We start from the raw sequence: 16,476 nt of genomic DNA, 5'->3' as shown, positions 1-16,476 counted from the left end.
GAATCCTTGCAGATTCTGAACAGGTCATCCATGGGCCAGAAGGAGATGTCCTTGGGGCTGCCTGAGCCAGTGGCAGATCCACACTGGCCATGAGGCCTTCCTCCCTATCTTGGGCAGTCCTGTGGTCCTGCTAGCCCAGGATTCTGGCTCTGATCGGGCCTCTGAAGACAGATGTGTAAGCATGGCTGTTTTCTCTGACCCCCGACTACCGGTGAGGGACGTGCCCTTGCTGTGGACTCACGGGTCCCTGAGGTCTCCTCCAGCTCCAAGACTGGACGGCCCTGTGCTTCTCTAATTCTAGCAGTCTGTGATTTACTCTGTCCCCAATATAATAGCCTGTTAGGGAGCTGTCAGCAGTGAATCCATCCAAACCTTTCTTGGACCTGTTTATATTTTCACCCTGGTCAGTCTAATGAGTTCCTTAACCCTCCACTGGGTGACACAGGTCTGTTCCATTTATCCTCAGGCCACCTGGGCTAGAGGGAAGGCGGATACAGTGGGATGAGTTGGAGATGTTAACAAAGAACAAGGGTTCGAATCTAGTCTGTACCTCAGTTGTACTATGAGTCTCCATAAGGCATGTCTCCTCTTACAGATCCGTAAGGAGTGGGGAATAAAGCAAATGTGGCATCTCTCACAGGGTTGTGAAATTTCTTATCATTCACAGAATTTGATTGCTGGCTTTCTTTGAGATTCAGAGTCTGTTCCTGAACTGATGCTTACTGGGGTCACCTAGGATGGAGATCTTGGTTGGTGTGGGGGCGGGGCAGGGGGGACTAGCTCAGGTAAATAGATCCGGTGTTCTAGAGCAACCATGGGCAGGTGGAGGGGCAAGGCACTGAATGACCCTGAGACTCAGTGAAATGAAACTCTTTGACTCTGTACATTCAGAAACAAAGATCATGGTGGACTTCAATGATGTTGCTCTTCCTGGAGGAGGGAGGCCTATGAAAAACGAGGCCGATTTGGAACAGGGGAGAGGCCGGGAGAAGGCATCCTAGGCAGCAGGATTGGCCTGAATAAAGTCATGGAGGCAGGAAAACTCAAAGCATGTTGATTGAGAGATAATAGTCATTTATTTATTCATTCAGCAAGCCCTGATTAAGATACCATAATAATAGCTGACATTTATTATGAATAAGATTTGCAAACACTCTACTTGCATGATGCCACTCACACTTCACAGTAGCCCTGTGAGGGAGGTGCTATTTTAATCTCCGCTTTACAGGTGAAGAAACTGAGGCCCGGCAAGGTCGTTAATAGGAATGACAATAATAATTAACTTGTATAGTCAAGTTTACTAAGAACTTTACAATTAGTACTTCATTTGATCCTTACAACACTCCTGGGAGGTAAGGGCTGTTATTATCCCCATTTTACAGACAGGGAAACTGAGGCAGGCAGATACAGCTAGGAATGATCAGAATTCTTGTTTTTTTTTTTCTTTTATTTATTTATAATTTTTTTTGAGGCAATTGGGGTTAAGTGATTTGCCCAAGATCACCCAGCTGGTAAGTGTCTGAGGCTGGATTTGAACTCAAGTCCTCCTGACTCGAGGGCTGGTGCTCTATTCACTACACTGGCTAGCTGCCCCTAGGAACTATCAGACAGGATTTGAACTGAGATCTTCGCTATAGGCCAGGTGCCGCCAGATAGCCACCTAGCTGCCTTATAATAGTAGTTCACATCATGTAGTGCTTTTAAAGGTTTGCAAAGCACTTGATGCCTTTTTCTCTCATTGACCCTTGTAACGAGATGAAGGAGTGGCTTCCATTATCATCCCCATTTCATACAGCAGTTAACTGAGGCTTGGAGATATTCAATGGCGTGACTGGCGTCTCAGCTGGGAAATGTCTTCCTGACTCAAGTCCAAGCCCGGTGGCTTCACAGCTTAGCCAGATGAGAGGTTGATTGTTGGGGAGGAGAGAAAGTTGGTCTCCCGGGGTGGGGCTGTTATCTTGGAGGGCCTTGAATGCCAGGCCCAGACGTTTCTCCATTCTCCGATACGTTGCAGTTGGAGGAGACGGGGAACGCAGTGAGTTCGGGGCTTCTCCAAGCCCTGACTCCGGTGGCCTCCTCCTGCTGTCCTCTCTGGCAGGCTTCTTGCAGCTGGGCCCTACAGATAACTGAGACCCCCAGCTAATGAGTTTCTGCCAGGGTAAGAGCTGCCCATGATTGGCAGGCCTCAGGGCTATCTTTAGAGTTTTGTCATGGCAACCCTGGGGAGGCTGGCCTCCTCCTGCTCTCCCCCTCTGCCTCCCTCCTTTGCTTTCTGCTCCCCTGCTTTCCAAGCACTGACCTTTAAATCAGGAGGAAGAGGGGAGAGGTCAGGGACTGTGGGGGCAGGGAACAGCCTGGCGAGATCACAGATGGACAATTCCCCCTTTAGGTATTGGGGTTTTTTTTTCCGGGTGCCCATCATTTCCCCTCTCTTTCTTCTAGGACAGAGTCGGTAGCAGAGAAAATGCTAACCAACTGGTTCACGTTTCTACTCTACAAGTTTCTCAAGGTAAGTTCCCCAAAGCCTTGTTCTTCTGGTAATCGGGGAGGGAAGTCAGAGGGAGATAGGGGGTAGGGGCAGCTCCTGACCTTTTACCAGAGGGGTGTTCTCGTTGCGAAAGGAGGCCCATGTGTTCTAAGAGCCTCAGGACCATGACCAGTGCTGAGAGGGCAGGCCTGCCTATCCCACATGTGCATTCACCTCTCTTCTTTTCAAAAACCTTTTCCATTCAGGAATACTCTCTTATTTCCACATTACTGTGACATCCAAATGGCTCCCCTGTCCCCTCCCATGGTAGAACTTCCTCTTATACCTGATAATGCCTTTGTCCGGCAATGTAGGCCCCATTCTTCACCTGGATACCCACCACCTCTCTGCCAAGAGGCCAGAGGCGTGCTTCAGTCTGCCCTCCCTCTGAAGCCTCTTACTCATCACTGCAATGATCTGTGGCTTTTCAGTGTTATTTTCTGCTATGTTTTTATGGTCATCAGGTAAATGATTTTCCTGGTTCTGCTTAATTGGGTCTGTATGAGGCAATCAGTTAATTAACAAGTGCCTACTATGTGCTAAGCAAGTCTTCCCAGGTTTCTCTGAATTCTTCCAATTTGTTATTTCTCGTGGTGCAAAATATTAATCCACTTTATTCATGTACCATAATTTACCTCCACTTTCTTTTTCCCAGATGGGTTGGTCCTCTCCCCAACTTGTGGCATATGGAAAATTGGAATGGGTTATCTGGGTTTGAATCCCAGGTCTGCTATTTACTACTAGTGAGACTTCGGGCGATTATCCCCATCTGTTCCCCATCTCTGACATGATGGAATCAAACATTCTCTTTACAGAATCCCAAGATGGCGGAGCCCAAAGGGACCTTAGAGATTATTTAGTGCAATGTCTGCATGGTACAGATGAGAAAACAGAGGCCAAGGGGCGGGGCAGGGGTGTAGGGAGGAGACCTTGCCTAAGATCACACAGCTAGATGGGAAGGCCATCAGATTTGGTGTTAGGAGACCCAGGTTCAAACCCGATCACTGCTGCTTACCTTGTGGGGGAGGGGTCACCATCTCTGGCCTCTCAAGCCATTTCCAACCTTGAGCTGGTTTGTAGGATCGCAGGAATGATAGGAGTGGGAATCAGAGCCGGCTCTGACTCAGTTCACACAGCAAAGGCTTGATTAAGTGTCCATCATTAGGTATGAGGGGTACAAAGACCAAGCCACAGGAGTTCTCTTTCCACCCTCAGAGGATTTGTGCTTTACTGCGACAGTGCAATCTATCCACAGATAAATTAAATCAAAGACCAATCAGCAAACATTTATAAAGCCCCTGGTATAAGACAGTCTGGGGATATAAGTACAGTAAATGAAACAGTCCCTACTCTCAAGGACCTCACCTTCTAGCCAGGAAGACAAGCACACAGATGAATTGTTGTTGAGTCACTTCGGTCATGCCCCTGTCGTCATGACCCTTTCTGGGGTTTTCTTGGCTGGAGTGGTTCGTCATTTCCTTTTCCTGCTCATTTTACAGATGAGGAAACTGAAACAGAATTAAGTGACTTGTCCAGGGTCACCCAGCTAGGAAGTGTCTGAGGCTGGATTTGAACTCAAGAAAATGAGTCTTCCTGACTCCGTGCCTGGCACTCTATCCACTGTGCCACCTAGCAGATGTACAGACAGATAAAATATAAGAATAAAATATAAAAATATGCATATATAAGCTATATTACATAATATATAAAAATATTTAAAAATATAAAAATACCAAACATAAAAATACCAAAAAAAAAAAAAAGGACCATCAGGTGCTACTTCCTACTCCAGGTCTTCCCTGATCCCTATACCCACTCCCACCCCCAAGTAATTAAAATATAGTTTTAAAAATTTTCAAAAGAGACAGAACACTAGTAACCAGGCTGAGAAGGAGAGGAGGGGAGAGAGAGAGAGACAGAGACAGACACAGCGTGTGCAAGTGTAGAATGTCACCTGAACTTTGTATTGAAGGCCTCAGCCGTATGAGGGTAGGTAGTATGGATCTGGGCCCCTTCTCCTCTAGGAGCTATGGGCTTTCTGGTCTGTAATCCCTATAACTCTACCCTCACCCTCCCAGTGACCCTTGAGAGGGGGAAGGGAGTTAAGGCAGCCAGCCTACAGTGAGAAGAGCCAATTCCCAGGGCTTCCATTCATCATGAAGACAAAGTAGGCTTGAACTGTTTCCAAGAAGGAAGGTGGGCAAGCCCAGAGCCGGCAGGTCCCTAGTGAGTGCCAGGGAGAAGTGATTTATCAGGCCTCTTAGAAGTACTTGGCTCCGTGCCCCGGGCCTGGAGGGGACACGCATGCTGTCTCTGTCTGGAGATATCTCCTTGGGGCAGCGGACCCTCAGGTTAGCCTGGAGATGAAGACACAGCTTGGCTCCCTCATTGTTGAGGCCATTCCCTAAGACCCCATGGTTGGGCATTATAAGTCAGCAGTATGGTGGATGGGGACCAAGGTCATGAGGTCACAGGATTTAGAGATGGAAGAGCCCTTGGGGCACTTAGTATGGAAGGGGCCTTTGAAATCACTTAGTCCTGCTCCCTTATTCCCTTATTTGACGTAGGAGGAAAAGTGTGTGGCTTAGCCAGAATCACACGGCTGGTAAATGTCTGATGCTAGATCTGAACTCGGGTCTTCCTGACTCTCCACTGCACCACCTAGCTGCCTCTAATCACACCACTTCATTAGGTGAATCACATCACCTCCAGTAAAGCAGTAACACCCATCATTTATCCACTTGCTCTCTGTACATAGAGACTCGAGATCCGCCCTAGAACAAGACTACAAGGATTACTGGGGCTTAGGTGTGAGATGAGCGTCACCTGTTAGCCATCACAGCTGGGTTTGAGCCCGTTATTCTGTGCCAGGGCTAAGCGGAAGCCCCCCCCCCCCCGCCCCGGTCCATTCCTTTGGCATGCTCGGTGCCATTCTCTCCAACAGCAGAGCGGCCTTGGGTGTTAAAAGTCCTTCACAACCTGCTTATGGGGAGAAAAGAGAAAGTGCTAAGTTGCCTTCTCACTCCTTGCAATTAGATCAGTTCCTCAGCACCTTCTCATTGCCAGAGAATCTACAGGCGCTCTCACAGCGGCTGGAAGGAGAAAAAGCATTGAAGAGGGAGCTTGGTTCAGTTCAGTGGAAGGGCGCTCAGGGGGAGAGGGGAAAACTCCCTGAAGGCAGGAATGATTCATTTATTCACTTGCCTAAAGCCATGCCTGCCAAGTAGTCAGCCATCATTTGGGCTCTGTACTCTGCTAAGGGGTGGGGACAAGCAGAAAGAAAGACCGCCTTTGCCCTCAGCTTATATTCTAAATGAAGAAGACACCCCATAAATGAGAGCTGAGAAGGAGCTGGGGTCAAAGGTACCTATGAGGGGGCATGGTAGCCAGAGCCCTATGAGGATGAGTCAGCATTGCAGCCTCCAGAGGGATAAAGAAGGGGCTGGCCTGGGTCTCCTCCCAGAATTGGAGCTTCTGGGAGGAACCAGCCAATCAGGAGGAGAGGCCCCAGGGATGGGGGGGGGGGATGCTTCCTGTGTGAGAAGTAGCCCAGGGCTGGAGGGAGCTTTCAGGGCGAAGACATGTCTCTGGCACGGTCAGTGAGAGTCAACAGCCTTCATCCTAGACAGGGATGAAGACACAAAGCACGTACTTAATACATGCTTGTTAATAAAGTGATGGATGGATTGAGTTCAGTAAATGTGTAGTAAGCTTCTGCTGAGCACTGGACGTTGACTTTGGTACCCCGGGAGATAAAAAAAATGTAAATAAAACAAGAAAGATTATGAAACTCAGAGTATTAAAGAGAGGGAAGATCATGGCAACTTTGATGTTATCTCGACCTTCGTTTTACAGATAGGGAAACCAAGTCCAAGAAAGGGAAAGTGACTGGTCCCCAAATCATACAGCTGTTTAGTAGAAGGGCCAGGAAAAGGTCTTGTGCATGGAGTGGTGGAAAGAATGTTGGATGTGGAGTCAGGAAGTCATCTAACTTCTCTGAATTTGTCCCCTCCTCTGTGAAATGGGTCTAATAAAATCGCCCTCTTCTAGGATTCTTGTGAGGACCAAATAAAGCACGATCTGAAGTGTTAGCTCGCATTCCCGCCTCTCTGAGATGCTGGTAGCTGTAGCCCTGGAGCCTCGGGTACATTTCATGAGGGGTTTCTGGAATGTCATTGGTTAGCCTCTTGGAGAGAGACTGCAGGGGAAGACCAGAGGGAGGGAGAGATGTTGAAAGGTCAAGGATTGGAATCTGTAATTCTCTGCCTGGCAGTCTGACAGACCACGCCACGCCACACTTTCTACAGTTCACGGCAGGTTTTAAGGAAGAGGACTATTCTTTCCTGTAGCTTTCCCCTCTGACCTCTGCTCTGAGGCCATAGTGCATTAGTCCATCCACTGCTGGACATTAAGCACCTACTGCATTATCAAACCTGTGCTGCTGGGGAGATGAGAGACTCACTGTGTGGTCTTGGGCCAGCCATGTCCCTTCTGTAGGCTCTCATCTCTAAGATAAGAGAATTTCACTAGAACAAGGGTTTTTCACCTTTTTGTGTGTCCTGGACCCCTTGGGCAGTGTCTGGTGAAGCCTGTGGACAGCTTATTGCAATGATGTTTTTAAATGCCTAAACCAAAGTACAGAGGAAATCAATTCTATTGAAATACACTTATCAGAGTTAAAAAACAATTCATATGCTTCAGGTTGAGAGCCCCTGGCCTAGATCTCTAAGGAGATGACTCTGAGCCCTAACATTCTGTAGTCTAATATTCTCTATTCTAAGGTTCCCTCCAACCTGAGTAGTCTATGTTTTGTGACTCTTGAGACAGAATTCCTGCCTGACAAGGGCCTCGAAACTCTTGAGACAGAATTCCTGCCTGACAAGGGCCTCGAAGCGTTGTGGAGGAAGAGAGACACCCACACTCATTGATTAGTGAACAATAGAAGACTGATCTAATTGTGTGATGTTGGGTAGTGCAGAAGTCAGAGAAAGGAATGTGCCTGGCACTGTGCTAGGCCCTGGGGACATGGTCACAAAGCAGCAAACAAGCTTTCCACACCTCGCAGGTCAGAGGAGATTGGGAACCTAGCATTTGAATGAAAGCTTTAAAAAATATTTAATTAATGCCTTTTGTGGTTTCATTGCACACTTTTCAACTCTCCTCCCTGGCAACCAAAAAAAAAAAAAACAAAAACCCAAAGAAATCAAAACAAAACCAAAAAACAACCAATACTATGACTGCATCTAACAATGTATATGGGATTCTGTCCTAGCAGTCCCCCACCTCTCTGCCAAGGCCAAAGGTGTATTTCATAATCTTTCCTCCTGCACGTTCATTTGGCTTGTCAGCTTCTCAGAGTCAATGACGAGAAATAGATTTTTGGCTTTGTGTAAAGGCAAAAGCCCAAAGGAACTATCTGGAAGTAGTGTGTGCTCTCCTGGAGGCCCCAGGGTCTAGCAGGGCAGTATCAGGCCAGACCAATGACAGGAAGATGATTAAGGTGGAAGGAAGAAATTGAGGGCTCAATTATTTGTATTTGTCTAATGTATGATTTGTTCCCGGCCGAATCAGGACTAGAACCCAGTACGCTTTCGAGCAGTAGGGGTTGGCCAAGAAAAACCCAGGAAGCCTACCCTGAACTTCCTAAGACTTCTCCTTCCAATATTGATAAGTGCAGGCACAGGAGCTGTGTGACCTCAAGTTGTCACCAAAATGACTAAGACCTTGCTGATAATGACCCAGGTAGTCTTCCAAAGAAGCAATTATTAAGTGACCTCTGTGTGTCCAGGCGCAGTGCTAGGTGCTGGGTCTTCAAAACAAAAGTGAGACGGTCTTTGCCATTAAGGAGTTTACATCCTAGCAAGGAAGATGGCATGCATGTATACTGATATGTGACAAACACAGACTACAGGAAGGTTCTGGCATCCGGCAGAGATGAAGCAGTGCATCCTGGGCATGAGGGACAGCCAAGATGAAGGCTTAGGAACAGGAGGAGGAGGGTGAAGGTGAGCAAAAAGTCCTATTTGGCCAATCACAGCGCATGAAGAAGAAAAATGTGTAATTAGGATGGAAAAGGAAGATGAAGCCAGTTCATGATGAACTCAGAGTGCCTGAGGGGTTTATAGTTGGTCCTGGAGGTGATAGGGAGTTACTGAAGTTTGTTGAGGGGAGGTAGGTGTGTTTGGGGTGTGTGTGTGTGTGTGTGTGTGTGTGTGTGTGTGTATGTATATATGGGAGGGTGGTGATATAGTGAGACTTGTTAAGTCACTTTGGTGGTTCTGTGGAGGCTGAGTTAAGTGGGGGAGAAATGAGGCACAGAGGGAGAGAGCCAGGCTGGCGGCTGCGTGAGTGGAGAGATCCAAGGCAGGAACCCTAAGATTTGGCAGCTGATTAGATGTGTGGGCTGTGGGGATGATGCTCAGGTGGTGGTGTGGGTGATTGGAAGGAGGGTGGTGCCCTCAACAGAAACAGGGAAGTTTGGAAGGGAGGAGGGTTTGGAGGGGAAAGAACGAGTCCTGCCTGGGACCTGGCAAGTGGGAAGTGCTCGTGAGGCATGTTGGGAGCTCAGGTGTTAGTGGATAGTTCTACAGTGGAAGTGGTTGTGCAGTCACAGACTCATCTGACAGGGATGTGCTTCATAGGGTTATGTATCTCTGGAGCTGGACGGACTTCAGAAGTCATCTACAGGGTATTTCTAAAGTCTGGACACATAGGCGAAAGTGCATATTTTCAAGAAATGAATGAAATTTTCAGCAACATTTTATTTAATTGGAATATTAACAGATAACATCTTCAGTATGATTTCCATCATTTGTGATGTGAAGGTTGTTGCACTTTGCAAGATTCATATGAACTCGATGCAGTAACTCCACATTGCCATCAATTTTAGCACATTCACTCTTTATGCATTCAATCAAATGTGTTGCATCTGTGATTTTCATCGAGTACACCTTCTCCTTTAGCATACCTGAGAAAAAGAAGTCAAGGGGCCTAAGGTCTGTTAATATTCCAAATAAATAAAATGTTGAAAATTCCATTCATTTCATTTTTGCCTATGTGTCCAGACTTTAGGGACACCCTGTACTCCAACAATGGAGGCTGGGATAGGGCCGTGACTTCTTCCTTAAGGCGGTCACCTGGTTAGACATGCCCTCTGCATTCTTCCCACCAGGGGGCTATCCAGCCTCTAGTCCGAGGCTGGAAATGAATCGAAGCTCACTACCTTCAGAGCCAGCCCCTTCCACTCTGGGAAGTTAGGAGGCCTCTCCTCAATCTTTCTCCTTTGGGCTTAGTCCTGCCCTCTGGGACCTAGGGAGCTGAATTCCACTTCCTTATCCCAGCCATTCAAATACTGCAAGACAGTGGTCATTCTCCCAGCCTTTCCACAGCCTTCTCTTCTCCCAGGTAGTTTTCAGTGCTCATCCTCAGAGCCCATGAGCCGTCCTGGTCCTCACCCTCTGAAGACAGTGTGTTTGTTTGCCTGTGTTCTTCCCAAACGGGCTCCCTAGACTTGACCCAAATGCCCCAAGGATGGCTCGACCAGGGTGAAATGCAGCAGGGGCTTCTGGCCCCTCATCCTGCACACGATGCCTTTTTATTACACACTTAAGGCCGTGCTGGTTTTTTTAGGGTGTCTGGCTGACTCCTTTTGAGCTGGCAGCTCACTGAAAACCCTGGTTCTTTTTCATGTGATTAGCCATGCTTTCCCCATTTCTGCACATTTATCTCCATTAAATGCCATCTTATTGCATGCATCCCTTTCTTCTCTCTGTTGACATATTTTTGGATACCATTTCTGTCATCCACCATTAGTGTTTTCTCTCTCTCTCTCTCCCCCTCCCCCTCTCTCCCTCTCCCTTTCCTCCTTTCTTTCCCTCTCCCCCCTTCCGCCCTAGCTTTTTGTCATCTGTAAATTTCCAAAAGATGCCAGTTATCCCTTCATCCAAGTCTCTGATAAAAATGTTGACTAGATCCAGAGCCCAGGGTAGAGAGCCTCCATTTAGGAAATACTATATTTATTATCTCTTTTGTTCTTAGTCCACTCATTTAAAAAAAAAAAAACTAATCACTCCCTCATCTCCCAGCAGGTGGGCGGGCGGGCAATCCTTTTAGTGAAGATTAGAAAAGAAAGAGAAAGAGAGCCCTTGGACCCTGAGCGGCAAAATGTATGCCGCATCCTCAGTCCCTCCACTTGTGGAAAGAAGGGAGGGAACACATGCTTCTTCATCGTGTAGTGTGGGTCTGTGTGTGTAATTATGTAATGCAATTCATATTATATGGGTTATATTTGTATAGTAAATTCTACATCAATAAACCATTGATATGTGGGCATATTTATGTAATTTAGATACTTATAATGTCTAATAATATAATCAATAATATTATGGTGGAATTAATATAATCATTGATAATGTCTAATAATAGAAGTATTTAGATCTTTATATTATTCATGTATTAATGTGTGTTATACACACACACACACACACACACACACTCTTTTAGAGTGTGAGCTCTTTGAAGGCAAGGATAAATTTTGTTTTGTCCCACTCATTTAGCATGGTACCTGGCACGTGTAAGGCCTTATCGATTGAATTAACTTTACAAAGCTCTTTACTTAGCATATCCTGAGAGGTGGGCAATGTGAGTGTTATTAGCTGAATTTAAAGATAGAAAACTGTGACCAAGCGAGAAGCCGGGGTTGCTTGTCCCGGGTGCCTGCCAGGAGGTGATGGAGCTGGGTCTTGATCTCATTTTCCAATTCTTTAGTCCCGAGCTCTTTCTACTTTCGGCTCTGCCCCACTGAATTAATTTTCTCACACCTGTTCCCCAAGCATCGCCCCCTTGTCCTTGAAAACCAGGACGGGCCAACTAGGGGAGCGAGAAGGAAGGGTTGTTGTTAACCATTGGATTATTGAAGTTACTGTAGGAGGGCGGGACCGCTGGGCACTTCGCTGAATGTGAGTGACTTTGGCAGGGTAACTCCAGGCTGCTTTTGATTACTGCAGGGATGGTTATCTTACCTCGTCTCTGTCTCTGGCAGGTCTCTGAGCCATGTGGAGCTGACCCCAAATGTCTGCTTCCTCATGTCCTCTGTGGTTGCCTCATCTGTTGCCCAGCTGGAACTGTGGGCCTTGTTTTGGGCCTGAGAGTTGCCAGGGATGGCTGCCTCTCCACATTATTTCAATGCTCCCATGGGAGGCATATCCAATTTGGGAACTTCCTTAGAATATGGATTATACATGCATGTACCCAATCCTGGTCTCCCCCGAGCCTTCTTTGTAGGCCTCACCTGGAGGGACTTCTTAGCATCCCTCAGCTCCAGCAGCATAAGGTGTATGGATCTCAGCCTTGGGGACATCTCTCTGTAGGAAGCTGGAGCAGTCAGGGTTCTTTGGCTGAGGCCCTGCTCATGGGGAAGGAGCAGCAGGTAGGCCGGCTCCTGGCCAGGGCTGGGGGTGCTAGGAGGCATTGGCATTGGCAGCAGTTCAGGGATCACTGAATTCTCTCAGTAAGATCGGCAAGTTGTTTTGTGGCAGTAATATGCTCAGGTGTAATTTGAGGGGTAATATATAGATTGTTCTAAGAAACCTCAGAACATAGAGGGATCTTAGAACATAGAATGCTAGAACCTCAAAGCATGGCATATTGGGCAGTGATCTTAGGATACAGACTGTCAGAGTTAGGCAGGAAATTATAACATAGAATGCCAGAACTAGAAGGAACCTTAGAATATAGGAATATAGAGGATGTAGACTATGCTATATATGATATACAGACCTTAGAATATAGGAACATAATAATATGAGATAGGAACAAAGGGACCTTAGGATATAGCCTGTACGAGCCAGAAAAGATATCATAGAATGTCAGAACAGGAAAAGACTTTAGAACATCGAATAAGAGAGATGGAAGAGAAACATGAAATGTCAGAGATTGGAGGAACTATAGAACATGGAATGTCAGAGATGGAAAGGACTTTAGAACATGGAATGTTAGAGGTGGAAGGAGCTTTGGGACATGAAATGTCAGAGATGGGAGGAGCTTTAGAACATGGAATGTTAGAGATGGGAGGAGCTTTAGAACAGGGAATGTCAGAGATGGAAAGGACCTTAGAACATGGAATGTTAGAGGTGGAAGGAGCTCTAGAACATGGAATGTCAGAGATGGAAGGTGCTTTAGAAGATGGAGTGTCAGAGATGGAAAGGGCCTTAGAACATGGAATGTCAGAGATGGGAGGAACTTTAGAACATGGAATGTCAGAGATGGAAAGGACCTTAGAACATGGAATGTTAGAGATGCAAGGAGCTTTAGAATATAGAATGTTAGAGATGGAAGGACCTTAGAACATGGAATGTTAGAGATGGGAGGAGCTTTAGAACATGGGATGTTAGAGATGGAAGGAGCTTTAGAACAGGGAATGTCAGAGATGGAAAGGACCTTAGAACATGGGATGTTAGAGGTGGAAGGAGCTCTAGAACATGGAATGTCAGAGATGGAAGGAGCTTTAGAAGATGGAGTGTCAGAGATGGGAGGAACTATAGAACATGGAATGTTAGAGATGGGAGGAGCTTTAGAACATGGAATGTCAGAGATGGAAAGGACCTTAGAACATGGAATGTTAGAGGTACAAGGAGCTTTAGAATATAGAATGTTAGAGATGGAAGGACCTTAGAACATGGGATGTTAGAAGTGGAAGGAGCTCTAGAACATGGAATGTCAGAGATGGAAGGAGCTTTAGAAGATGGAGTGTCAGAGATGGGAGGAACTATAGAACATGGAATGTTAGAGATGGGAGGAGCTTTAGAACATGGAATGTCAGAGATGGAAAGGACCTTAGAACATGGAATGTTAGAGGTACAAGGAGCTTTAGAATGTAGAATGTTAGAGATGGAAGGACCTTAGAACATGGAATGTTAGAGATGGGAGGAGCTTTAGAACATGGGATGTTAGAGATGGGAGGAGCTTTAGAACAGGGAATGTCAGAGATGGAAAGGACCTTAGAACATGGAATGTTAGAGGTGGAAGGAGCTTTAGAACATGGAATGTCAGAGATGGGAGGAGCTTTAGAAGATGGAGTGTCAGAGATGGAAAGGACCTTAGAACATGGGATGTTAGAGATGGAAGGAGTTTTAGAACAAGGAATATTAGAGATGGAAGGAGCTTTAGAAGATGGAGTGTCACAGATGGAAAGGGCCTTAGAACATGGAATGTCAGAGATGGGAGGAACTTTAGAACATGGAATGTCAGAGATGGAAAGGACCTTAGAACATGGAATGTTAGAGATGGGAGGAGCTTTAGAACATGGGATGTTAGAGATGGGAGGAGCTTTAGAACAGGGAATGTCAGAGATGGAAAGGACCTTAGAACATGGGATGTTAGAGGTGGAAGGAGCTCTAGAACATGGAATGTCAGAGATGGAAGGAGCTTTAGAAGATGGAGTGTCAGAGATGGGAGGAACTATAGAACATGGAATGTTAGAGATGGGAGGAGCTTTAGAACATGGAATGTCAGAGATGGAAAGGACCTTAGAACATGGAATGTTAGAGGTACAAGGAGCTTTAGAATATAGAATGTTAGAGATGGAAGGACCTTAGAACATGGGATGTTAGAAGTGGAAGGAGCCTTAGAACATGGAATGTAAGAGATGGAAAGGGCCTTAGAACATTCTATAGAATGTTAGGAAATAGATTGTTAGAGTCGAAGGAGACTTTAGAACATAAAATGTCAGAGCAGTAACAAACTGTAAAAATAATTTTAGTTACAGGATTGTTAATCTTGGGTCTATGAACTTTGTTTTTTTTTTTAAAACTATTTTGGTAACCGTTTCGCCATGTCTGGTTTCCTGTGCAATCCCATGAGTGTTATGCATTTAAAAGTATCCTGAAAAGGGTCCATATGTTTCATCAGACTCGGGTTGGGGTGGAGGTCCAGGACACAAAAAAGCTTAAGAGGCCCCTCCCCCATCTTGTCTATGCTCTTCACTGTGTTGATGAGGGAATCGAGGTCTGGAGTGTCCAAGGTGACACAGCTAATCAGCATCCAAGCTAGGAGCAGAACCTGGGTCTCGTGATTCTCAGCATATCAGGGAGGACATCATGGAAGAAGTAAGCTCTGATTTAGGTAGGGTAAAGCATGGGAGGATAAAGCCCCTTGGATGAGGAGAAGTAACATTTATGTTATGCTTCATGTTTTACAGAGAATTTACGTATTTTGCCTCCCATTGTCCCTGACAACAGCCTTCTTGGGTAAACAAGTTGGAATTATCTCCATTTTACAGATTAGAAAACTGAGCTCAGTGAAATGATGTAGAACCATGGCATTCAGAGGGATTTACTTGAAGTTCATGTATTGAGTCCAGCTTCTTCATTTTACACATGAGGAAACTGAGGCTCAGAGAGATGTGACTTCAGGTCACACAGCCCATGCTCCCCATAGCTAGGACAGATTCTCGGGTTGTCAGGGAGGCTGGGCCTGCCCTTTTCAAATCTCCACTTCGATGGGTCTCCCCTTATCTCTCCCTGCCCCACCCCCAGCTTTGACCAGGGCACGGCCTCCTAGTGCCTGAGCCTTGGAGGACGTGACTCCTGTCCATTCCGAGATCAGAGCAGGAAGGCAGAGGGGTAGGGACATGAAAGGCAGAGGCAGACGTTTGGTTCTGCAGGACGATGGCTTACAAGGCCGTTTGCCTTTGCGGTCTTTATTTTTGCTTTTGCATCTTCCAGGATGAGAGACAGCTATTAATGAGCAGCTCCCAGGCTCCAAATTGGGTCGTCTTCCTTGCTCTCCCTTTCTCCCTCGCCCTTTTTTCCCCCTCTCCCGAAGCTGACTTAATGAAGCCGAGTTTGCAAATGAAACATAATTTCAAAGACAGGCGTGTTGTCGGAAGGTCTCGGGATGATATATGCATGCTCCTGCTCGTTAGCAGCTGTCTCTTTAATTACCGCAGATGCTAACGAGATGCTAACAGCATATGGTGACAGGGGGAGCAGTGCACTTTGGTCCAAAGGACAATTTATTTGTAAGGTGGCCGAGGAGGAGGGAAGAGGCTATTGGAACTTCCCTGCCGCCTTCTCACTAAAAATCCTCCTTTGCCCACTTTGCTGCCCACCCTCCATCCCTGAGTGGGAAAGCAGGGAGGTCCACTTGGAGATTCTGTCTCAGCTGGACCTCCAAGTGGGCAGACCCAACCGCGAGCAGGGGCCGCAGCATAGCTGGCTCTTTCCCTGGTGAGACCAGGCCTCATGGCCATTGCTTGGGATTGCCTCTAGTGCTTGAAAAGACCCCAGAAATCACCCAGGGGGATGTGGAGCCCGAGGGAGAGTAAGCAGTCTGTCTAAGGCCTGAAACCTTCCAGAGCCAGGAATGTGACTGGGGTCCTCTAGGACCCCCAGACCACTTCCCTTAATTCCACATCATCCTGTCGTCACATAGTCAAGCGACAGGTGTTTGTTGAACATGACTGCTGAATGTCTCAGGCTCATGTCTTCATGGTCGCGATCAGCTCTCGCTGCTTTAGTGGTTCCTATACCACTGATTACTTTATACTCATAGCCCCTTACGCTGGGCCACTCACACAAAATATAAAGATGGATAAATATTTATATATACTTATAGAAATGTAAATAAATATTTATATAAATAGACTTATAGAAACAGAAAAACATTTATATGAATATTTACATAGACTCAGACAAAAACATTTATATAAATATTTATATAAAGACTTATAAAAACAAATACATATATAAGTAAATATACTTATAGAAACAAATTTATAGAAATATAAATAAGTATATAGACTTATAAAAACAAATACATTTATATAATATAAATATACTTATAGGAACAAATACATTTATAGAAATATAAATACATAAATATATTTATAGAAACGTAAATATGTTTATAGAAATATTAAATGGAATTCCCAATTTAGTCAACCAAGTCAC

General features: G+C 45.9%; 1 protein-coding gene across 1 annotated transcript in view; it reads left to right on the top strand.

Moving 5' to 3' along the window:
• The window catches only part of PLXNA1 (plexin A1), a 161,732-nt gene that overhangs the window by 96,762 nt on the left and 48,494 nt on the right, over positions 1-16,476 (top strand). The window contains exon 22 of the mRNA XM_036739649.1: positions 2,443-2,509. Coding sequence (XP_036595544.1) covers positions 2,443-2,509 — 67 coding nt within the window. The remainder of the gene's footprint in view (positions 1-2,442; positions 2,510-16,476) is intronic.

Source organism: Trichosurus vulpecula, chromosome 9, assembly GCF_011100635.1.
Source record: "Trichosurus vulpecula isolate mTriVul1 chromosome 9, mTriVul1.pri, whole genome shotgun sequence".
Classification (NCBI taxonomy): domain Eukaryota; kingdom Metazoa; phylum Chordata; class Mammalia; order Diprotodontia; family Phalangeridae; genus Trichosurus; species Trichosurus vulpecula.
The sequence above is the reverse complement of the archived record's forward strand: the minus strand, read 5'-3'. Positions and strand labels throughout refer to the sequence as shown.